At 39.7% G+C, this 24,975-nt stretch overlaps 1 protein-coding gene and 1 long non-coding RNA gene across 4 annotated transcripts; one reads left to right on the top strand and one right to left on the bottom strand.

The window, feature by feature from the left end:
• Positions 1-2,361: 2,361 nt before the first annotated feature.
• INHBA (inhibin subunit beta A) lies at positions 2,362-24,692 on the bottom strand. 3 transcript variants are annotated; one of them, XM_080578924.1, is made up of 4 exons: positions 24,543-24,655; positions 22,753-23,083; positions 19,562-20,082; positions 2,362-8,967 (listed from the first exon to the last, which is right to left on the bottom strand). In XM_080578924.1, exons 3-4 carry the CDS (start codon positions 19,947-19,949, stop codon positions 8,081-8,083), a joined length of 1,275 nt encoding a protein of 424 aa, XP_080435050.1. In that variant the 5' UTR covers positions 19,950-20,082; positions 22,753-23,083; positions 24,543-24,655; the 3' UTR covers positions 2,362-8,080. The 3 variants fall into 3 exon arrangements, with proteins under 3 accessions (XP_080435050.1, XP_080435051.1, XP_080435052.1); XM_080578925.1 differs by having other exon boundaries at positions 22,753-22,881; positions 24,543-24,645; XM_080578926.1 differs by lacking the exon at positions 22,753-23,083 and having other exon boundaries at positions 24,543-24,692.
• LOC308189160 lies at positions 13,491-19,125 on the top strand. The gene is made up of 2 exons (XR_013946064.1): positions 13,491-16,910; positions 17,316-19,125. It is a non-coding gene; the product is annotated as an uncharacterized lncRNA (long non-coding RNA).
• Positions 24,693-24,975: the final 283 nt, after the last annotated feature.

Raw genomic sequence — 24,975 nt, 5'->3', positions numbered from 1 at the left:
GGTGTTGTAACGTGTACAATGAATTTGCCGCTGCATCTGTCAGCTGCAGTGTTGCTTTCAAACACAAAATAACCCCATTCCCTCTCACAGCCCTCATAAGGAAACGATGCATAGGTAGTGTCAACTCATGTGCACCTTCCTTCCAACCCTTCCACTTCAAGTGTTTGGAGTTGCTGGTTATCAGAAGGGAAAGGGAAACCTTGCCATTCAGTTATATCTGTCCCGCAGAGAGATAGGGATGCTCTAGCAGCTGATGATTTTCTGCGCTGTTTTTCCAGTCAATGCAATTCCAACGAAGCTGATGAGTAGACAGTAGAAAAGTGATCAAATGGTGACAATGTTTGAGATGACTAGATAACTCTTTTAAAACCAAGGAAGGCCCAGAGGTCATAGCAGCTGGGTGGCAGGTATCTGCAAGCCAATGGATTTGATCACCATAGTGATAACAGTGCCATATTTCTATCAGTAGCGTAAGAGAGGATAGTGACCCTGAGCCCTGGGTAGTATTTTAAATCAGTCTGTGGTTGTATTTCAGGGAGACAGCCAAACATAAGTAAGAAGGGGATCACAGAGGGCAGCCACGGAGACTACCAAAATACAGGCTTTGATAGCCCTGTGACAAGCATGGAAAAAAATCATGATATGCACTGAGACTAGCACAGCAATTCAATAACCCAAGTAGCAACATGAAAATCCACCTCAAAGGTAGGAAATGCACACTGAGTAGACACTATCTGTGTATCTGTTTCACAAAATCATTTGGTGTTATCTGCCTTTGTCTGTATATTATTAGCATGGTCTAATTTGTTTGGGGCAGTTTTTTTTGGCTTTAACAGATTGTTCAGCTCATACAAAAGGCAGCTCTTAGCTCTCCACTGTTCTTTGAGCTGGGGCTTTTCAACAAGCCCATACAATAGCAACAGTTCTCAATAGCATTCTTAAACTAAAAAGAAAATCAAACAGCTGTGTAATGGAAAAAATCTGGATTACACCATCCAGTGTTGCACTTCATGTCGTGCCAGAGAAAGGATAACTCCCCATTTTACACCTGAAGTGTAAGCTTCATTTTTAGCAGGTTAATATGCTAGTGGTTTGAATCAAATAGGCCTCATGATTTTATTTTATTGCTAGCGCAACTTCCAAAGCCAATTGGGTTTGTCCTTGATGGCAATAATAGTAATAGTGAGCATAACAAAGGAAAGAAAGCAAATATTCAATCATGTCTTAATTTTCTCTGAAACAAAAGCTTTCTGTAGCCACGATTGCACTGATTTATTGAAATCTTATTCTCAGTTAGAGGAAAGCAACTCACTTCTTCAGACTTTGCAGAATGGCTTTCAATGTCTGATTATTAAAAGGCCTGCTAATAGCTGTGGTGGCCCATGCTTAAGCACCGTGTAAGTAATCCATTTAAAGATCAACCTTGAGATTCTTGTTTCCTGATTCTCAGCCCACTGGAATGTAGCAGGAGTCCATTTATCACCCTAGGAATGCAAAGACTGGTGAAAACCCCTCATAAGTACACTTTACTTTCAAATACAAGAGTACTCAGATGATTTCTCACTATGGCTGCCTGTGAACTGATTATAAATGAGCACATGTGAACTGACAGTTTTGCAATTTTGTCTGGGTAATGCAAATTCTCTTTTTATCAGGGTAAGCATCTAATTCTGGGTTATTCAAGGGAATTGTGGTGATGGTAGCTGAACACCTAACAGCCTGCGGGCAAAGGGGAGCTGACACTGGCTGTGGCATTGGTACTGTCTCTGTTTCCTAAGAAGGGAACAACCTAAAATTGCATTACATGTAGGAGTGTGAGTCTGAATGCAGAGATAGGATGGTGACACTGAAAGGAAAGGCATTGCACTGCTTGATCCAAAGAGGCACCCGCGTTTCACCTCTGGTATTTTCTGGTATTTCCCCACGTCCCATGTATTTCCCAACCAGGAATGCGTATTAAGGGACGATTACACAATGCTTGGTGAAACTCCCTTTATTTATTTCACTTGTGTTGTTGCTGTTGTTGTATAAGAAAGAGCAAAATAACAAAAAGAACAAAGTAAAATAAAATAGTAGCTGACCCAAACATTTTCAACACGTTGAAATCCTCTTTCAAATGCAAAGACGCTTGCTTGCTTGCTTGTTTTCTGTCCTTTCTTTGCATTGATTTGTACAAGCAATTTCTCGGTGAGCCAAATACATCTCTGGTGTAACTTCACTGAAGTCACCAGACTTACACCAGAGGTGGTTTTGGTCCTCTGTCCTGGGTAAATACAGTAGGAATAAATTGGTCACGCAGGCAGGGTGTCTGGCAGTAAGTGCACTGAGTGGTCCTGGCAAACCAATAAGAAAGATCTAAAATAGAAATCCCAAACATGTCTTTTATTTAACACAGGGCCTAAAAATCTACTGGGAGCTGCTGAATACTGCCCACTAACTGTACAAAGTATAGGTAGCATGCCTTCCAAATATCAAAATACCAGACGGAATGCCGTGAAAATAAATAACTTCTAATATAAACAAATGAGAACATATCAAACTGTTACCTCTTTAAACATAATGTAAATAAAAAAAATACCAGTCCTTCTACACAATAAATATTAAGAAACCATTGACATAGTTGAAATGTACTCATATAAATTAACAACTTTAATTACATTAGCCGAACAGACATTGGTTAAAGCACTGCATGTAGTATGCAAAATAATAATAATAACAATAATAATAATAATATCAACAACAAAACACAAAATGATAAAAACAAAATAGGCTTCATAATATCTTGGCTTTCATAATTTATATATATATATGTATATACATATATATATAGTTGTGTGTGTATATATATTGTAGATATATATAATATGTATATATACATACATATATATATATCTTCAACCCATCGTCAATGTATTGTTTCTGAAAGTATTTAAATATAAAGAAACCCATCGAGAATTAACACAGATTCACTGTATCTCAAAAAATAAATAGCTATATAACCCAGAAGTGTTGTTTGTTTCTGCCTATGAAAACATTGCTTATAATTGTTCATGAAAGGTCAAATTACAGTTTTCATTACTCTGACTGAAAACCTTTTTACTCCACATGTAATGCAATGAGAGCAGATGGGGAGTAAAGCTCTTCAGTGTCAGAAAGTTAGCATCTGATTCTTATACTGATGCACAGTATTGACATGAGGTTTAACTTAAAGGAATTACTAATTTCCATCACCTCTCTTCTACCTACACTCCAGAAATAGATTCTGCTCACTTTATTCATGCTGACTGGTAACTTTCTAGGAAAGGAGACCCTCTGGAATCAACAGCATTGCTTACAGAGTAAGGCACTATTCCATGAGTAACTATAGTCCATAAAAATTATCATTTTGCACATAGACATTACAGATGCCTGAACTTCTCTAATTCAGAGATATTGCTGCCAGCCTCTGCATGGCCTTGTGGTGTCACAGTTATATGAACCTGGTAACTTGAATCTCAACTAAATACAAAAGAGTAGGTATTTATAACAGAGTCCTAGTTTGCAACGATGTGGTAAAAGGCTGTTTCTATTCAAGTCAATGACAAAACTCCCATTTCATTCAGTTCTGCAGTTTCAGGCCCTAGATCTGTATTCTGCTGTGACATATAAGTGCAGAATAATTATAAGCATCTGTTAGCATTTCCTTTTGCTAAACCCCAAGAATACAAATACATTCAGCCCTCCCAAAGAAACATCTTAATGTGCACTTCTGCCAGTTTCTTAGGCCTTGGATACAGTGAGCATCTGACATGAAGAGGGGGAAAGACCACTGAATGTCATCAGCTCTGAAACAAGAAGACTGTGGACGTACTAAACAAGTACATTTCTGTGATCAAATATATACTGAAAATACATTTTCAATATAAAAAGGAAATGGGTTATACAGAGAGGAATGCGTTAGTAGTTAAAAGCTTTTTTTTTTTTTTTTCTTTTTGGTATAGTAGTACCTGAAGGGAGAAGTAATTTTTGAGACTGCATGCCCTTGAACAACTGTTTAAATATGGTAACAATTTCTAATGCTATTTTAAGTACATGCAGATTTAATTAAACCAAATTATCAGGGGTGGGGTGTTTTGCTGGAATCAGTCAGTCTTGATTAACATCCCGATTTCTTATTTTATTTTATCATATAGTTTTTCATTTCCCCCTGCTTTAAATAACTCTGACCACAAATCAAAACCCCATGACTGAATCTAGAGATCAGAGGGAGAAACCTTTAAAATTTGTGAATAGTATAAACACATAAATGAAAGCTAAAAAGCGGGGCTTAGGAACAGTTGCTTCTTGCTTTGAAAAACCTTCTTCTGTTTTTGGTGTACCTATCATGCAACCCACTCACCACATGTAAAAATCCTCTTTTCTTTCCTCACTTGGAAATTGTCTCAGGCTAGTTTCACGTTTTCCAAGGCCAGCCCCTGTGCACCACATAAAACCTGGTATCAAACTCAGTATCAGACTTCTTTTTAAAGGCTCTGTCAGCTTTGACCAGGAAAACCATGAGCCTAAACTTACTCTGCTTACAGTCAATGGGAGTTTTGCCATTGTCACTTTTGGGAAGGTGCTGGGATTTCAGGACTCCGATGCTCTTAATTAATCACATGTGAGAATAATTTTTGCCAACATGAGCCATCTCACCTGCTTCCCTTGCCACTACATTCAGAGATCAACCATCATACAAGCAGCCTGTTTTTGAACAATTAATTGAATTAAATGTCGGATATGGTGCTACTCATTCAAAATCCGTTCTCTCCCTTCACACTGCCTATAGCACAAGGAACCTGTGGTTCAGCCTGCCTTACCTTTAGTCATGTAAGTAGTTTTACTACTCTTGTAAGGAGATCTGTAGACAACAATGAGCCTGTGGACATAAGTAAGGGTAGAAGGGCAATATACATCTAATTTTAAGTCCAGGTCCAAAGTTCAGTGAAATAAAAGGTACTGTCCTTAGCTGTCACAGGCTATGTTCCTGCCACAGCAGTTCCAGAGCCTGGCCCTACTTCTAGGAAAATCAACAATACTTCTGCCACTTGCTTCAAATGAAGCAGGGTCAGGAACTTGGTTTGTTTAAATTATGAAGATAGATTATTTGTGCCTTTTTTTTTTTTTTTTTCCCTACTACCATTTGGTATCCCTCCCTCTCCCCAGGAAGAAAATACTTAAAAAAAAAAAAAATAAAATAAAATCTGCAATAATTTAAATCAGAAAGCCTTGATATTTTACAGAATACTTTAGTGACAAATTTAGTGTTCACCCAATTGTTACAATTTTTTAATCTTTTTTTTTTTTTGCAAACCGCAAACAAGTCTGTAAAAATGCATTGTATAAAAAGTACATAAATGTATAACCCATTAGCTGTACTATGCAATCTAAATACTGTGGAATAAATTAGATAGAAAACTTAGCTATAAGCATGTATGTTGATATCTATTCAACAGAGGAAAGGGCTTTTTTTTCCTTTTCTTTTTTCTTTTTTTCCTCTTTTTTTTTTTTTAAATCTCTATCAATACATACACATACAGACACGCTCCCATGCGCACATACATCTACACACACACAGACACAGAGCAAACCCCCCCCCACACACAAACAATTTTGGCTGACAAAAAATGAAGGCCCTGATTACACTGCTTAAACATGGTTCTCGCCATGAAGGTGCTAACACACTATCCCTAGCCAATGTGACCAGGTTAAATTGTGCTGTCTTTTTTTTTTCTTTTTTTTTTTTTTACCTTTTTTTTTTTTTTTTAACAGACTGTGCTCTCAGCAAGGTGGGGAGCCATGTTTGCGCTGCTTTCTGTGAGAGGTGTTTTGAAGCCCTTCCTGTCAGAAGGCAGCCAACAGGGGCTTGGTCCTGCAAACCTCTAAGAGTCTGAAGATTCAGGCTCAGGGTTATCAAACTCAGTGTAAACAGGGCCTAAAGGTTTCTCCCATTCCCTCTTCTCATCTCCCCCTACCCAAAGACACACGTTGTAACTTTAACATTCTTTTAAATACGACAGCGATAGAATTTTTTTTTTAAACCTATCTACCTATGCCCTATGGGTTGGACCCTTCAGGTTAGGTGTTGACACTGAAAATTAGGTTTTACAGGTAACGCACAAACCCATTAAGAGTTGTCATGCTAGAGGGTGGTGGTTGAGACGGCCAGCCTTTTGCTTAAGACTGCTTTTCAAACAGAAATCCTACCACAAGTGCCATTTTCTTTGTATTTGCAGGGGTGATGGTGGGCATGGCCCAAAGCTGCTTGCAATTTTACATCAATATTTTCTAAGTGTACACCAGCACTTTAGGTTCCTCTCACACAAATACCATTTTGAACACTCATGCTTGTTAGTAACAAACAAGCTTTTAACATACTGTGCTTTGCACACAAACATTCATTGTTTAAGAACATTAAAGTGAAGCCAGAAATGCTTATACCTCGTGTATACATACATATATACATACAGAAATATATACATATATATATATGTATGTCCCTTGTATAAAGTTGTTTCCCAATGATGCACAGTTGCTGTGCATCAGGGATAAGTCTTAAGTGTTGTATATGCAAAACAAGTACAGTTATGCTTAGATGGACCTTGGATCCAAGCACCTTGGATACACATCCCAGGGCTTTTGAGGGCTTTCTTCAAATTATAATTTTCTGTTTAGGGCAGAATTTGAATTTAACTGGTTAGCAGATATACTAGCCTGAATGTAATCAACCCACTGACCCTTAATTCAAACCATAACTTATTACAGGTGAATGATACCAACCACAAACAGACTTTTTAGAGGCTCGCACAAATGTCTTTGGTGTATGTGTCTATTCAGTTTAAGGTACAAAATAATAATAATAATAATAATAATAATAAAAATAGCTATTTTGTGTGCTGTAGCAGTTCTTGTATAGCTCACAATAAGTGCAGCTCTCAACCCCTCCCACACCCAACCACCCTCCCTTGCAAATGTTTGTTAAATAAGGATTAGACAGGTCAGACACCATTGTAGTGCAAATAGTAAACGATTAAAATTTTTTTTTTACAAAATATAGAAATGTTTGGCTCCAGTATCTGGACAAACATATTCCTTTCAAGTATCTCTCACTGAAGATTTTTTTTTTTAAAACAAGTTACTTCCATTTAAAAAAAAAAGTCTTTCTTTTTTTTATTTTTGTTTTTGTTTTTGTTTTTTCTTTCTCTTGCAGGTAAACAGTTTCAAACCAACTAGGTTGCATAGTTCTAACGTTGTAAGCACCTTTACAATATGTAACTTTTATTCTTTCATTCGTTCTTTTTAATCATTTTTTCTTCATTTTTCTTTTCTTTTTTTTTTTTTTGTAAATGTAGTGCAGAAGATGAAGGTGTATACACCTGCACAATATTGTCTCTTTATCAATGTAAGTATATGTAAGCGTGTAGTGTCTGTATGTATAAAGGTATGTATATAAATACATAGCCACATATATATATATCCACACAAACACTACACACCTACTCAGTTCCTCGGTAAATTTTGGGGGAAAGTGCCAGTGAATGTAGTGTTCATACACATGGCTTTTCAAGGAATTTCAATGACATTTTGGACTTAGTCCAAACTGCTGCAGGTTAGATGAGCTGCTACCATGGCTTGAACTGATGGGTAACTAGGGGAGGGAACATAACTCCCCTAGTAATAGCTATGCTTAACATACTATCTAATAAGATAAGGAGCATACTGAAAGGAAGGGGAAATCCCCAACCCATACCGTCATTCAAACGTATCTCATTCAAGCCTGGGTTCATGAAGCTTTCCTCCTCTTTATAGCTGTAGTCTTTTCTGATCCTCAATATTTCTTTTTCTTTTTTTTTTTTTTTACTTTCCCCTCTTTTTTTGTGTTGTTGTGTTTTTGTTTTTTTTGTTTGTTTGTTTTTGTTTTTAATTTGCTTGTTCTTGTTTTTATTTCAGATGATTGTTTCATTCAAAAAGGATCTTATACCATGTCAGGTCTTTCCTCTTCTTGGGCTTTTAAAACATTCTCTTCTCAACTTAAAGAGAAGAGTCTTGTGCACATATGTGTCTATGAACAGCCACACTCCTCCACAATCATATTCTGTATATCTTTCTTAATGATGTTCTGGCCATCGTCATAGTAGAGCATGGACATGGGCCGCAGCTTGGTGGGCACACAACATGACTTGAGGTTGGCAAAGGGGCTATGGCCCCGCATGCGGTAATGGTTGATGACAGTGGAGTGGAAGGATAATGACGAACCAGATGTGCCTGCTATATGGCTGGGGCACTCTCCTTCGCAGTAGTTGGCATGATAACCTGTAGGTGCAATGATCCAGTCACTCCATCCTATGTCCTTGAAGCTGACAAAGAACTGCTTCTTGCAGCAGATGTTGACTTTGCCATCACACTCCAGGCCCCGTCTCCGCCGCCTGTGCTGACGGTCCTCCGAGTGCCGGGCAAGCATCATCAGGAAGGGCCGGTGCGATTGCTCCTTCTCCTCTTCTCCTGGGACTTCTCCAGCATCCTTTTCTCTCCCCTCCCCATCATCTTCCTTTTTCTTCTTCTTGCCCAGTAGCACCAGGCTTGCCCCAGTCTCTTGGCACAGGTCACAGGCAATCCGCACGTCCAAGGAGTTCTTGCCTTGGTCCAGGAGTCTCTGGACACTGCTGGAGACAGGAAAGATGTGCCAAGTGCTCTTTCGGGTGTCCACTGCCTTTTCTGAAATCAGAGTCTCACTCCTTTCACCTTTCAGCCCTCCATCCTCCATATCTTCTGCTCCTTCAGAGTTGCCTTTTGGCTGCCGCTGCTGTTGAAACAGGCGGATGGTGACTTTTGTCCTGCTCCGGTTGGCCTTGGAGACCTTCAGGAAGAGCCACACTTCAGCATGTTCCACCACTGATAACTCACTGCCTTCCTTGGAAATCTCAAAGTGCAACGTTTTCTTGGGTGTGCCTGATTTGGTAAATGAAAATAGACAGGAAGAGCTAGTTAGTATGTCAGTTTGCGATCTGTTAAAGAGACCTTATTGTCATCGCAGACATGGAGTTCCCTAGGTTTCCTATTTGGCCCTTTACATTTTTATGATTCTTCTGTTCTAACTTTTCTTCACCTAATCCCCTTCTCAGATGCTTTTGTGAAAATTCTTTAGAAAACTACTTGTTTGTCTGTTGCTTTCCAGTACCATATTTTAACACTTCCAGTAATGTATTTTAAGCTTTTTGTTATAGCAATGATATCTTTATGTTCATTTATGCGCTTATGCAATGCATGGCAAATAAGCATCAGTAGCTGCTAAGAGTTCACTTCCTAGAGCTGCCTTTGTGATCACTATTAACTGAAAGGCAAAAATGAGTTTGTGACGACAGTCCATGACTATGTGTATCATACACATTCAAATCTGAGCCTAATAGCTAAAGTTGGGGGGTGAGTTCTTTGGAAATGAGGTGGGAATGAGATCTGTCCTTTCTCCCTCTGTAAAACACCATTCTTTATATGCATCTTAAAATGAGTTGTAAATGTCAATTGTCTCAAAAACAAAGAAATACTAACACATAAGCCTCAGCTTTCAGAGGGTTGCAGAGCTTTATTGTAAAGAATTGCAGAATTGCAGCAGGCAGACTCTTCATCCTGTGAGATGTTAGCTGTAAATCCTGTTCTTAATTTAACACACTGTACTCGCTGTGATTATAGTAATGGTGAATACACTGAAAAAATGAGCTAAAGAACTGTATAATTATGAGGATGGTTCTCTGGCATAATTGTATCAACTTGCTGAGATGTCATGATGATGATTATGATGGTGAGGGGGTGTTTCTCTGATACAGAGCTCATATCCCTGGCAGAAGTTGGAATGAATAATGAGGGCTGTTTAATGATTTGATCACTGGAGCATGAAAAAGTTAAGAGAGAATGAATTTGCTGTGGGGAAGGGGTATTATTTTTTAAGAGGCAGGTCCTTTTCTATTTTCTTGACAAAAGAAAAGTCCCCACTTGTATCTTTTGTTCTTTCTCAGGATGGAGGCCAGGGGTCACAGATTTGAAACGCACAGATATCTGACCTTAGTTGACAGACACAATATTCATAATTACCAGTTTGTCAGTGATATTATTCTTGAAGTACCCACAGCTGTTGACCTGTTTCTCTGTGCAATGGTTCTGCTTGTCAGGGAAGCATGTCTCTGTCCAATGGTTCTGTTTGTCGTCCTGAAAAGGACGAGTGGTGAAGAAAACTGAAGTGGTAGGAAGCATACAGGAAAAACTGCCCTTGTGGAAGCGAGGCTCTTCTCCTTGCTTCCCGTTGCCTCTGAACTCCACTTAATATGACCTTCCTGACTATCTTGCCGCTCCTGGTTTTTAAAATCTGTATTGCCCTTTGAGCTACCTGTTGCTTTCCCCCTCTGTGAAGTCCTGGCACTGACACATTCAGCTTTCCCTGGTGGCATTCCCAGGTCAAAGAGACAGACATGTCTGAATTAGTGTGGCCAAAGGGCACAGTGTTTTGTTTTTGTTTTCCCCCTAAGTGAGAGTGTGAAATTGTAGACTTTAACTGTCACTGAGATAGGAAAACACATGGTTTGTGTTAACTGCTTCTCACAGACTTTGCTGATGCCTGTCTCCAAAGCGAGCTCCATTAATTTCTAAGAGAGCCATGTGAACCCGTGGGACTGTACCTTAGAAAAGGAAGTGGATTATAGAAAAGACAGAGCAAGCTGACCAGTACTGTGGGGAGTGGCAGAGTTACTGTTTTTCTAGTATTTTTTAAATGAGAGTCGTTCAATAATGACTGAAGGCTAACACCAGTTTTTCCATTCTGGAAGTGAAACCCTGGCTAAGCTGCCAGCTATATTAGAGCAGAGGGTAGCTGATAGGCATTAATCCCTCACTGGCCTGGGTTTCAGAGCGTGAGGAAGTATACAGTGACATTCCTCCAGTCTGAAGGAAACCTGGTCCAAGAGGCTGGCTGCATACTATGTAGGGATGTTATAAAGACTGTGCTCTATAAGAATGGTTACTTCTAAGGCCTGTGGGGACCTCTGATAGAGCCTGCACCTTCAACCCCCTGACCCTGTCTCACAAACTTATACCATGTTCCTGAGGTACTAGGCTGGACACAGACAGCAGTTCTGGTGCTAGGAGGGATCCTGTGCACGAGCAGATCAGCAGTGCTGGACATGGAAAACTGGCCCCATTGTTTGCTCTGAAGAGAGCAGCTGGGGTGTGCAGCCCTGGCCTGACTGGGGAAGAAGCTGTGTGGCCCTTCAGACCAGAAAAGCTGGGCAGTTCTGTGTTACAGAATAACTTAAAGCTGTTAAGTGCTCATGTATTTCACATTCTCATGTGTGAAGAATTTCACATTCTGTTATTTCCATTCCAGTGGGAACTGAAAATAGTTACGAAGTGACATATCTCCAACAGCAAATATTCATATTACTTTATGCACTGGCCCGGAAGTGTACCCATGCAACCACTCTTTTTGACAGATATTACATGAAAGAAACAAGATCTCAAGAACTCTGATAATTGTTTTTTCATATGCTCCTGTATGTGTGGAAGTTGATTTTTTCCTCATTACTAAAGATATGAGAAAATGAAACTACAGGAGTACATCTGCGTTGCTTTTTTTCACTGGAGAAAAGTGAGTCAGAGCAAGGTAGCATATGACCCATCCTTATGCAGGGATAACAGCTTCCCTGTAGGTTGTTATTGTACTGGATATTAATTGTAGCTACATTTTCACACACAAATGGTTGATTCAGCTTCTAAACAAAGAAGATGCAGGAAACTTATATGAGACTAATATTTCTCCATGACACAAAATACTCAGTCCTCAAACCTGCATAACTAATAAGAGGTTTTAAAACAATTTTAAAAATCATTCCCTTTCTCAGATCCTATTTAGATGGAAACTGGGAACGGTGGAAGGCTGGGGATAAAAAGCATGCTTTTATATTAGGAAAAAAAATGAGCTTTTCTGAATTTTCTCCACATTCATAATTAGTGTGTTGTGATCACACAGCACAAACAGTATGAATGCTCCAATCTTTGCAAGGTCAATTACGCTCAGACCAGCTCATTTTGAAATTGGGGTTTGGCCTGGGCTAGAACTGAACTGAGATCTCTGGATCGGGCTTATGATGATTATACATTCACTTTATAACAGGATCTTTATATTTCCAAAAAGTTCTGTGCTACGATAAAATACATTCTTCAGGTGTTCCAAGACAAAATTCTGCTGTATTTCATTTTTTCCACGTTTTGCTTAGGGATTTAGCAGTCTTTCCTTTCTGGTCTGAGTTAACGACCTTGTTCAAGCTCTCAGAAATACATGCTGTTCATCTAACTAAAATTAAGAGGAGACCTTCCTGCAAGTTGGGGGTAGTATTACTTCCATAATTACACTCTGTTTATCCCCTTGTCCTGACTTCTCATCTGCCACAACTGATTTGCAAGGGTCTTTTTTCATTTCTAATCATCCTGCTCCTCCTGCCTGACTCCTGTGGAAAGACCCACAGCACAACAGTGGCAATGCCTTCATCACTTCAGTGCTCATATAAGCGGCAACAGCAACAGGCTGGATTGTTACCGTGGCAGAAAGCAGCTGAAAAAGGAGACAAGGGATTACTTTAGCCCCCTTTGATTGCTTTTCCTCATCTCCCCTTTCAACAGCCTTGGAGAGGCCACCTCTCTGCTTTGCTGCTAGGCAGAAGTCCCTTCCAGGAAGAGGGCTGGGACGCTGAGGGAACCCTCTAGCAGCGCTGGGGACACGGCAAACGCCATGAAAAATGGTTAAAAATACAAGCCCTACAAAGAAGTGCATATATGGTAAAAGGTTTAATGGAGGGAGTTACTGAATGGAAAGAAAGTGTAGCATCTGTATACGCAGCATGAGAGTTTGCTCATATCTGTTTTTCTCTTCAGTGGTGCTCACATACACTTTTAGGACAGAAACCCGAACCTGCCCGCACAGGTGCCCTGCTCCCTGCCTCCAGAAGGGCTCACGCAAGGGTCTCTGCCCACTGCCCGGTGCAGGACAGCATGGAGGGCTGGCAGGGCCCAGGCTCTGAGGCTCAGGGTCCCTCCGGGCTGCAGCTGCACAGCCAAAGCTCATTGATTTGCAATTTGCAGCCTGCTTCAAGATCAGGCCCCGTTAGTTCAAGCTGTGTGCACATACCAGAGAGGGCTTAAGCTATACAGTTAAGAGGATTTTTTTTTTTGAATAAAATGCTAACATACTTAAAATGATGTTCCCTCCTCCCCCCCAACCATATGCTGTTAAATGATTGACTGATTTTTTTTCAGAATGAAAGTGATTATGCTTCCTGACTTATCATGTGACTTATTCTTAATTTATCTTAATACGCAGTATTTAAATTTTCCATTCAGAAATGCTCACTGGGTAAGAAGGTGCTGTTACTTTAAAATTCCATTCTTCACCGCTGCTTAATTTTGAACCATTTTTACGTTATACTGTAAGTGAACTGTTTTTCCATACAAAGCAAGCTTTTTTTTCCTTTTTTAGTTGCTAACTTTACTACTGCCTATGTTTAGATTTGGGGGAATTTGTGCTGCATGCCAATCTGTAATTACATTCAAAAGCATCCTTCTCTTCACTTCTCATTTCCGTTCCCCAGGAGACAGAAAAAAAAATAGGTTACTAGAAAGGTTCCTCTAAAGAGAGCAAAGAGAAGAGCATGGTTATTGAGAGATAATTGCTCAAAATGTTTACTAATGAGTGACCACTAGAGTTAGATGAATTTTTCACAGTGCAGAATTTATTCAGTGAATTTAGCACTGTTATGGTCTGGCAATTATCCCCTGGGCAGACTGATTATTACAAATGTATTATTACTGCGATTAGGCAGTGGCCATTTCTGTGAATGCATTTCAGCTTATGGATCACTGACAAACGATTTATTCTAACTATTCACCACCCCGTGTATGTGACTGGTCATCTGGGTTGCACAGTTTTGTTTCTGCTCCCTGACTGGGTGACGGTTGCCTCTTGAAAAGGGAGGAGGAATTATGACACAAATAACAAACACCTTATATCTATGTTCACATCCCCTTTGCTGCCAGCAAAACAGGATTTTTGTCGTGAGAGATAAAAAAAAAAAAAAAAAAAAAAAAACTATTCCCCACTATTCCCCAAGCATTCATAGGGGAGAAAAATAAAATAAAAAAGCAGCAACAACCTTATTTAAATACCATTTCTTGAAAAATTAACCCAAAGGGGCATTGACAAGGTCATTCAGAATGTGAAATAATTCAGTTCTGGTGAACCTTGACTGTCCCCTGCTATTTTGTCAGGAGAGAAGCACTTTACATCCACAACCTAGAGTTCCTTCCAAATTGAAAGCCCTTCCCCCACATGGCCTTAAATATTTAGAAACAAAAAAGGTGTTTGTTTGGTTGTGGGTTTTTTTGTGTTGTTGTTGTTGTTGTTACTTGAGTTTTGCATTTACATCTAAAATATCTCAAGGAAAGCTTAGGGTCACTTGCACCAATAGCATATTTCAAGATACAAATAATATCAAGTCTTTGTCTTTCACAAAAGAGATAATTTTTTGTACATACTTGTAATACTTTAAGTTCTAAAATTAAGTGGATCAGAAGCTGTCACTGTCTTAATTACAATACTTGATTTCTGTGCAGTAAGGCCCAAATAGCAAGTATACTGAAATGAATAGCAAAACTTCCAATTACTTTCAGAAGACTAAGGTTCAGTCCAAAATTACATCTTGCAACACTCAGTTGCATGACATCAGATTGCTTTTTCACACTCATATAGATGTAAGTAGATAGAAGGACTGCCCAGCATGAATCTGTGCAGGAATGTACACATGAGCAGTGTAGGTATATCCCACACACAGGAGGGCACATGAAGGCACATACTTACAAGCAGGAATCTGTCCACATTACAGTGTTGCAGGTACAGCTGCATGGGTATATAAGCGTGCCTCCTCTGGCATACCCATGTCTCTGGACATACATCCACTTATACGTGCATACAAACAAATGCATATCCATATATTTCCAGCTAGATTTGCATACCAAACTGTATGCATGACTACCCAAAGAGGGACACATACAGTACTTTCTGTCCCTCTCTCTGTCTCTCAGGTATCTTTTTATAAACTGTTTCCCACCTTCTCAGATTCGTCTGTGCTTTCTCAAATTGTTCTCAAAGCAACCAACCTCCTTCAATTCTCACATTTTGTTACAATGAAACAGATTAATTCAGAATGGCTTTCTTCTTCTGGAAGTAACTTGCTTTCATTTGCTAAACTTCAAATCTTCGATAAAGTATGCCAAAGCCAAGAAAAAAAAAAAAAAAAAGAAGAAAAAAAAAAAAAAAGGCAACACCAAAACTGGGGGGAACGAGACTTGTTTTCTGAAAGCCAAGGAGACTGCATTAGAAAAAAAGATGTGAGAAAATCAGCTCAGATGATGATTCATGGTCACATTTCTCAGTATCTTGTAAAAATAATAATGATCATTTCTGATCTCTCCAGATATCCAGAACTTCCAGCATCCATCAGTTTATCAGTTTTATCTTTTTCCCCTTTGCCTATTTCCTTCCACTGCATTTTTTTTTACTTGCAGTCTTCCACTCCAGTGAATCTCTGTCTTTTAAATAACCGAGAAGAGAGAAACAAGAGCTCCACTCAGAGAAGCTGCAGATAAGCATAAAGATCTCTGGGATTCAGGGTTCAATTAGGTAAAATAGAAGCTTGCAGGAAGGTTGCCTTGCATGGAGTAAAAAGCCTTTGGAGTGTGCCCTCTCGTGGCCATTCTTTATTCAGCACACATATCCATACCATTAAATACATTTCCTTTCAAAAGAAAATTGATGAAATGATTTAAAGAGTCATAAGTGGCCCATTCTTTTCCTCCTGCGCTGCCAGACTGGCTATATAAGAGTAGGTATCATCCTAAGAAAAGGTGTGAGTGTGTATATACACATATCTGCTTATAAAAAAAAGTTTGTATTACCTGATTAAGCCAGTTCACCTTGAATTCAGTAGGAAGGGAGACAGAAAGGTAAAAGCAGTGTAAATAGCTGTGACACTTGTTGTGGTTTTGTGTGCGTGTGTTGGTGGGTTTTTTTGTTTTGTTTTGTTTTTTTGTCTGTTTGATTTTTCCCCCCTGACAGTTCTCCTAACGATAAGCCTTTGGATTTTAGTATTTCTACCCAGAAATTCCCATTGCCTTCTCGGGTGCTGACGTTAGCAACCCATTTCATTGGTAGTTTAGTTGCCAGGATCAAATTCACTTGGAAAAATCCCAGGTCTGCCTAATAAGCTATCTACTTAAAATAATGAACAAGTTAGTAGCCAAACATATTTTATGAGCACTCACTATCTCAGTTATAGAACCTGTTGGATTTGCTCGTCATGAATGTATATGACCCCTCTCCTCAAAAGACAATTTTTAAGTCCTTGAAATAACCCACAGAGCTCTGGCACAGCTACCCTCCTAGCAGAACTAATCGAGGTTAGTAATCTTAGTTTGATATGCAAGTAGAAAATCATTTTCGTGTTTTACTTGTAAGAGTGCCAAAGGACAGTAGGGTGCATTTGTAAACTTTTGCCCAATACTCATGGTCATTAGTTTTGCAAAGATTTGCCTGGATTTGTTAGCTGTGAAAACTACCTGCCAACTATTTTGCTGATTTCCTGGACGTAACTACACCTGTGCTTCAAACAAGTTCCCTGCATTTAGTTTCCCCTCTAATTGTCTGTAGCCTATGCTTGCTTGAATTATGGTCTCTTATAAAAGAGCAGTCTCAAGCCAGAGCCACGTGCACAGGGCACTGTTTGTTCATTCACTCCGTTTCATTGTATGTCTGAGGATACGGCTGATGAAGGATGGAAATACTATTTTTTTTTATGAAGGCAAGTAGTAAATGTGGCTTCTGAAAGGTAAAGGGAATGGCTGGTTTATGTCAAGTCATACGCAAAGGAGCAAAAAGCCTGAAGTATTATTTCTCTTTCCATAGACATTTATTTGATACAACGTGAGATGTTTCCATTCATTTTCATTGATTTCCTACTCCCCTCTTTTGAGACAGAGTGAGTTTCACATTAAAAGCAGAAAGAATATTAACCTGACTGTGAGAGTAACATGTTCATTCTCCTGCTTGGTGCTTTAAACTTATCCATACTCCTCCCAGATACTACAGACCAAACACTGGTGACTGTCCATGTGGCTATATTCTGTTCCAGTCTTTTTTTTTTTTTCCCTTTTAATTCCTACCCAGCATGTCATTTGCCTTCTTTTTGCCTCAATTTCTTCAACAGGAAAAATAATACTGCTTTAATATTCGACGCACAATACTGCTGGTGTGGGAGTGGAAGAGAGCCCAGGTGAAGTTCACTCATGCGTTGCAGCACTGGCACCTGTAAAGCATGGTGGATCCACCAGTGTTAGCAAGACAACAGCTACAAGCGGCTCCAGGTGAAAAATATATGTATCAGCAGTTTGAAGTCCACAGACTGGAGTCAACATTTCCATTATAAGCCCAAACCCTGGAACTCGGTTTCTAGGTTGCTGAAAGCTCCTCCCAAATAAAAGCCTGGCAGATATGGGATGCAGGGCTGGAGCAGCCCTCCTGCCTCAGCTTCCAGGATGGGCTTAGGTGGAGGAGAAAGCAGGGAAGAAAAGGCATGGGTACACAACTTGTGCCCTGGCATGCGGCCGCGCAGCTCCATAGCATGTCTTCTTCAATTAATTTGGCTAGCAGTGGTAGGACAACACTATGTAAATCAAAGTAAGCAACGTGCTAGCATTGGGTATTTTGTAGCGGGGGATCGGTGGCTGGACTATTGGCCAGCATGTGGGACATGGCACAATTTTCATTGCTCACGTGAGCCCAAGAGCCAATGGCTTCAGGAGTTGCCGTTGGAGGGTGTTGTACTGAGTAGGCATATATCAAATTCCAAATTCCTTTGTGTCAGAGCTCAGGAGAGACAATAATGTGTTTACAAATGATTGGGACTCACACAGTGAAGAGAAACCACTGCTCATGCCATATGTGTTTCACTGGGCTCAGAGCGAGCTGCTGAATACCAGGTGGGGAATCTGACTCGTAGATCGCCTAGGGATTTCACTGCATTTAAAAACTCATTTCTGAACTAAGGTTGAGCCACTCCTGCTTCTAGGGACCACTGGCATTGACATCTGCCTGCTTTCTGAAGTGGGGGGGATGAAAAAAACTGAAGAGCTCGCGCTTGCATACTGAAGGGACTGATAATGTATGTATTGACAAGGACGCCAAAGGCAAGGGCTCCTTGTACAGTTGGAAATCGGACAGCCAGCAGGAATGTCTGCTCTTAAAAGCATGCACACTTCTTGTGCATGGCTTCCCTGCAAACAGAACATCTGAGTCAACAGGTTTTCAGGACTGGAAACTCTGAGTGTTGTCTTAATTGTTTATACTGCTGCAGCAAACTTTTAAACAAAAATGCTTGGTGTTCCTTTGCATACTTTGCCTACCATATGCTGTACCAAACAAAACAATGACATTCTTTTAAAACCGTCTTGGCAACAGGAAAAATGCTTTGGCTAGACAGCATCATAAAAAGTTGCTGTTAGTTAGATGATAGAGTTATTGCAAGATATTGACATTGTTGCATGCATAAACATACTCGCACATACAAACAGATATATATGCACATACATATACATTGAATTAAAATGAGTTCTGGTCCTATTCATGTAGGAACAAGACAGTAAAGTACAACTTTAGAGTGGTTTCCTATTGGCAGTTGATGTGAGCCTGAAGCTATTAGTTAGTAAATATCAATATTCTTAGCTCTTACTACATAACAGTTAGGGAAAACAGTGCTGTAAAAGAGTTCAAAATGCACCCTACCAAGGTTGCATTTTTTTGGCAGGAGAGGTTTAGGAGCAGAACCTTTTTTCCAGTATGCAGAAGCCTGCATTACAAATTGGATCAGCTACAGCAACTTGTCCAGTTCTATTGAAGTCATCTAACAGTCCCTGCAACTCTTTACTGCCGAAGATGCTGCATTAAATCAGAAAACAAAAATGCCCTCTCGCTTCTAAAAGTTAAAGCTGCTTCCTCTGATTTTATAACTTCCACTATAATTTTTACAAGAAAGGGCAGTTTCCCAAGTAGTTTGCAGCTCACATTCTGTCTTTAGAAAGTCCCCAAAAGGCTTCAGCCCTTTTTCTTTCACCATCAGCCCTGCGATCCACTACTTTAGTGCAAGTACTCTGGCTTCACAAGCAGTTTGGAGGACCCCTTTGCAGCCTGACTTTCTGCTCGAGATTGGTTAAAGAGCTTCCTCCCTGTGTGGCTGCCTGTGCTTAGCAAGTGTAATCTGTAGCCAAGACTAAGTCAGAGAAATCAAATTCCTTCAGAGACAACCCCCCCCCCCCCCCCATCCCATTCCTCCTTCTCCCTTCCCCCAGGTCTCATCCCACAACCTTGGAGAAAACAGTACTGCTGAGGAGAAGAAAAGAAGTTAATTGCAGTTCTGGCAAGCAGGCTATTTTACTGTTTTGTTTTTTAAGCACTCACCTGATTCCGCAAAAGTGATGATTTCTGAGGTTTGCTCCACAACTTCATTCATTTCGGCTCTTCTTCCGACATCATCCTCTATTTCCACATAGCCATCCTCTCCCACCTTTCCCACGTGGAGTTTCTTGATGGCATTTAAAAGTGCTGCCTTGGGCACCGGCTGGGTGATATTAGGTCTGTCCCTCAAGTGCAACATGTTCAGTATGTGCTTCTTTACTGCTTCCACCATCTCAGGCTGTGAGCTGGGCACATCCTTCGAGAGCATGGCAAGGGCACATGATGGACAGTCAGTGACTGAACTGTGCCCCTCGGATCCTGGGGTTGGGGAACTCCTCACTATAATCCAGCAAAGCACCAACAAAAATCCTCTCTTCCAAAGCAAAGGCATCCTGGCAGCAAAAGTTGTTGTGATTCCCTTTTTAAAAGGCCCTGCTTTTCCTCCCCCTTCACGCACAGTTTTTTTGGGGCTGGTTTGGTTTGTTTGTTTGTTTGTTTGTTTTTCCTTCTCTTCAGCAAATTCTCTGGAACAAGAACCAAAAGTTTTCTGTGAAGTTTTGTTTGCAGGTTCCCTCTCTGAATGCAATAAGTGCTGTAGATGTTTGTGGCTGTCAGGGAGAAGAGTTCTGACTCTGTCTCAGAGTAGGAGAGAGACACAGAGAGAGGGAGAGAGAGGGAGAGGACGGATTGGCCTAAAGTGAGTGAGTGAATGGGAGAGGGAGGGAGTTTTGTCTGTGAGTAAAGGCTATGATTAGGAAGGGGGAGGAACAGGCAGGCTGGCTTCCTTATGCTCATTGCTCCCCTAACACACACCTCTCTTCAAATATCACTACTCGGGTTTTCTGCCCTCCCCCCTTTCTAAAATCTCTTTTATTTCTTGTAAATTTACTCTCTTTTTTTACAGTTTGACCCTCCTGGCTCCCTCCTGGCTGTCATCCTCCCCCCGCCCCCACCCTTTTTTTTTCTTTCTTTTTTTTTTGTTTGTTTTATTCCTTCAACAGTATCACTGGCTTAACTAAACAGAGGAAACATGAATGAATGAAAAGAGTGAAACCTTTTATTAATGAGCACCTTGCTCTTGTCCTGTCTGGTATTGTTAGGGATAGCAGGAGATCTTAAATAGCTTGCGAACAAGAGGGCGCTAAGGGCAGGGGCTGAAAGTATGCTGGGCAGAATGTTATTCTGCCTTGAGTAGAAGAGAAAAGAGCTTTTCTACTCACTTGTAAATGCTGGAGGTTATCAACACTGGCAAGAGATCTGACGGGAGCAAAATAACACTGTTGTTTGGAGGGCTATATAATACATGATACACTCTCCAGCTGCAGTACGCGGTCAGGCACTGAGAGCCTAAGCCAGAGTTGGTACGGCACATATCTGTGACATGCTAAGGTACTGCCCTGGCACCAGAAATATCCCTGCTTCTATGCTAGTCTGTGCCTAGAAGTTCTCAGGCAGATATATTTAGGTTTGGGGTTAATCAAGTAACGTCTGAAAAATGCTTTGAAGATGGAAAGTGTTACATGTCATCTGGCCAAATCATACTTGCTCCTGACTCAGGCAAATCCCTCATCGAAGCCAATAATAATTCTGTCTGAGTGAAGGCTGAGTAAGATCTTCTACATTTGGCCCATTGTTATTAGAAGTCACTTTTTGTTTCATTCATTTAAACGACACAATCATAATATTAGAATAAGACATCATGAATAAAACACAGTTGAAAACACTGCTAGGACCCAGAGTTTCAGCCACTGTTGGTAGACCCTTGGCAGTTTATACTGATGAGGGTTTTTCCCAGCAGTGGAAAGGCATTTGCTATGTTACTGTCATGACTTCGTATCGTCTTTATGTTCTGCAGCATCTCTGTTCTGTTCCTTAACTAGCAAGGGTGAAGCTAGCAAACTCCCTCATGTTTGGACTTGGTAACTGATAATGAGAACACTAAAAGCTGATGGAGTTTAGCTTTTGAGTTTTTTCTGCACCAGACTTTAACTTTTGCTGATTTTCTTAGAGCTTCTGCCTTTTTTAGTAATAGCCCTCTTTCTTTTCCTTCCTTTCATACTCTCTCTCTCTCTCACGCACTTCTGCCTTCTTCTCAGGTGTGGTTACCTCCTACCCAGCAAAAATTCCACTTTCACTATATTACCGTCAACCATTGTATTTTAGTGGGAAGGTATAATTTATAAATATAAGCATTGTAAGGTCTCTAGTTTCCATGAGATGATTACAGGCACATGGGCTGAGAGACAGGCACAGGATTATAGTTAAATGAAACATACAGAAGTAACTGAACAATCAACCAAAGTTTTACAAATGTTATATATTGCAAGTCCTTTTCAATTAAGGTCTTTTATAAGTCTTTCACTGTTATAAGGCATCCACAGTACACCCTCATCTGTGTTTTACTGACCTCAGTTGCTATACTGTTATATACTGTTACACTTACGGGTCTGTCAGCATTATAAACCCTGCAGCCATTCTTATAAACACATCTTTGTAACACAAACCTTGCTATAATACATCTAAATTTCTTGGATCTCATGAACAGCCCAAAGTCTGTTGTAATTATATGAAGTCTGAAAGTCAGCTTGAAATAGAACTAAAAGTTTAATTGGATGAAAAAATAATTTCAGATGAAAATATGCATTCATGATTAGATGTACTAACAGATGACTTAATTAAAGGGGTTATTTATAGTTCTAATATAGCACCTATCCCAACAGTGTCTGACGAAAAGTAAGGGATAGGCATATTTCAGTTTAAAAGACAGATAAGTATGTTTGGGTTCTTGTTGTGAGGTGTACATTGCTTGCCATATATAACAGGTACACTTATCACAGACAATCTATTACATATAGGTATAGCATATTATACTTGCATGCCATGGTGATGACAGATGTAACATTAAAGCATGACTTTCCAAAAAGCATTGTTTTCTAAAAGCGAGTCTGCTAGTACCACAGATAGATAGTTCAATAGTACTTACATACATACGCATATATATATATGTTTATGTCTAAAAATACATAGTGTTTGGATAAATATAGAAATGATGGTTCAGATTCTTTCCATAAAATTACCTGAGCTGAAAAGCTCTGTATATACATTCATTCAATATATCAGTAACAAAATGCAACAGCATGCACATGAATTAAAAGTTTTAGTTTTAAAAGAAAAATGCTGGTTTAAAGTTTTACCTCTCTAGTCCTCACTCTCAGAAGGAGACTGCTGTGTTGTGCATTAAGAACTGCTGAAGTTCCTCTTTGTGGTACTTATAATGCGAAGCTTTATACTGTACTTCTCATGTGTACACTCACATATAGTGTCTGTCAAAAGTAAGTGGGCCGGATCAGTGTGCTGGATTGGTTAATCCTGTTACATCAGCAATTGACTGTTTTTCCTGTATGAGACATACTTCTGGTAATTATCTAATGGAAACTCCTAATTGTCTAGCATGACAAAATATCGTGGATTCAACTTGTAGTGGTGATCTCTGTATCCATTTAAAGAATAGAACCTAAAATGAGACTGAAAGCAAATATTATGAGTCAGGAAGACACACTCCAACTTGTTTTATTGCATAGCTAGATATAGATATTATTAGATGTAGATATCACTGATTTAGTTCAAATACAGTATTTGCCAGATACTTAATTACTAGTTAGCAAATTGTTTTAGTCTTCTATCATGCTGAGGATATATCAGATAATCTATCTACAAATTTGGATTATTTTCAAATTCAGGAAAATGCATTTGATTAAGAATCCTTTTGCAGAGGATATAATTTTTAGCTCAATCTTTGTATAAATGTACCTTTCTGTTAACTTAGATAGTTTTAAAGCTCTCCAAAACTGAACTATATTGCTCATGTCCAAGTCTCAGAGCTCCCTGACATGCAGATTGCATCACTATTAAAAACTATTTAGAAACATAAAAATAAGTTACAATGAATGACAGGGTTTTTTTGTTGTTGTTTTTCAGGTATGATATTAACTCCTGTGAAATAAAATCAACTTAAATTTTCATTTCAGTTTATAGTAGTGAAACTCAAAAATAACTATGCCTATTAGGCAGTGTGTAATTAATATATATATATAAGGTCAAAAGTAAAGCCAAAATCAATCTCCTTTCTTAAACACACATAATAGCTGGCTTTATGTGGTACCATTTATGACAAATGGCATGATCATGCAGTCTTTACTCATTCAAAACACCCACTGATTACCAGAAAATCCCCATCCTTCAGATTTTTTTTTTTTTTTTGGCCTGAATCGTACTTATAATTGTATTTTTATGTCCTGTTGGTAATGTAAATTTAATCTGTCTTGGAATATGGCTGTATCAGGCAAGAAAGATTTAAAATTTTCAACTTACAGTGATACCAGGGAGTCCTTAGAGCAGCACTGATTCAGACTGAAGTATGTGCAGTATTCACACAACAGCTTTGGTAGAATGAGCAAAAAATCAGGAGTTAATGGGAAACATATGACCAGATAGGTTGTTTTGTTTCCCAGGTTTAATATGCATATAATAAGTTTTCAGGCTTTAACGTGCTGTGGATTGAAGCCTCTTGAAACAGGTTTCAGTAGCTTTCCTGCAGCCTGACATTGGTGGTTCCAGTTGTTACAAAGAACATTTTATTTTTAATTTTTCCCTTCAAGGACAGCGAGAGAGGCACACTTGAAGAAACACATAGTGAGCGTGCATGCACATACCTACTTCTTTTTAGAAATCTTTTTTTTTTATCTTTAATGGGGATCCTAAAACCAAGTTGCGTCAGAGGACTTTTCCAGCGCAGAATTGTGCTTTTCTCAGGACCAAACTGAATTTGGTTTTAGCTGGCATCCTAAGCCCCTTTGAAATTAGTTACATACTGGTAGCGCAGTGACTGTTGTGATTTGGCAGTCAACAAGCGCTCAGCAAGAGACCTTGTACTGCACTGATTTTACAGAGAGTGGAAAAACTGCCCTGCCAGTACCAGAGTTACCTTCTGCTGGGACGCAGGACGGCACGGGGTCCACTTTCAGCAGCAGCAGCAGTTGGTGCTGGTGCTGGTGCCGGTCCCACCAAGCATCTCACCCTGCTGCAGTTCCAGCACCTGCGGGGGTTTCTCCCCAGACTGCTGCCAGTCAGGGGCTCCCGGGGGGGAAACGTGTGGTCTGGGACAAAAAGAGAATGCTACCGAGCAAAGCACAGCAAACGTGCACATGATTTATAGCATGGGATAACTTCTGAAAGGAGATTAGGAGAAGTGAAAAGCATTATTCATTTCAGAGCATGCTCCTTATTGCCTCGGGGAATTAGCGTACAGCTTTACCAAAGGCCTAATGAAAGCTTTACTCAGTGACTAATTTTTTTTCACACCTATTTCTCTCTTTATAAATATTTTTCTCCCCACCCCTCCACTTCTTCTCATTTTG

Source organism: Anser brachyrhynchus (genome assembly GCF_964034855.1).
Source record: "Anser brachyrhynchus genome assembly, chromosome: 2".
NCBI lineage: Eukaryota > Metazoa > Chordata > Aves > Anseriformes > Anatidae > Anser > Anser brachyrhynchus.
Note: the sequence above shows the minus strand (reverse complement) of the source record. Positions and strands in the feature narration are given on the sequence as shown.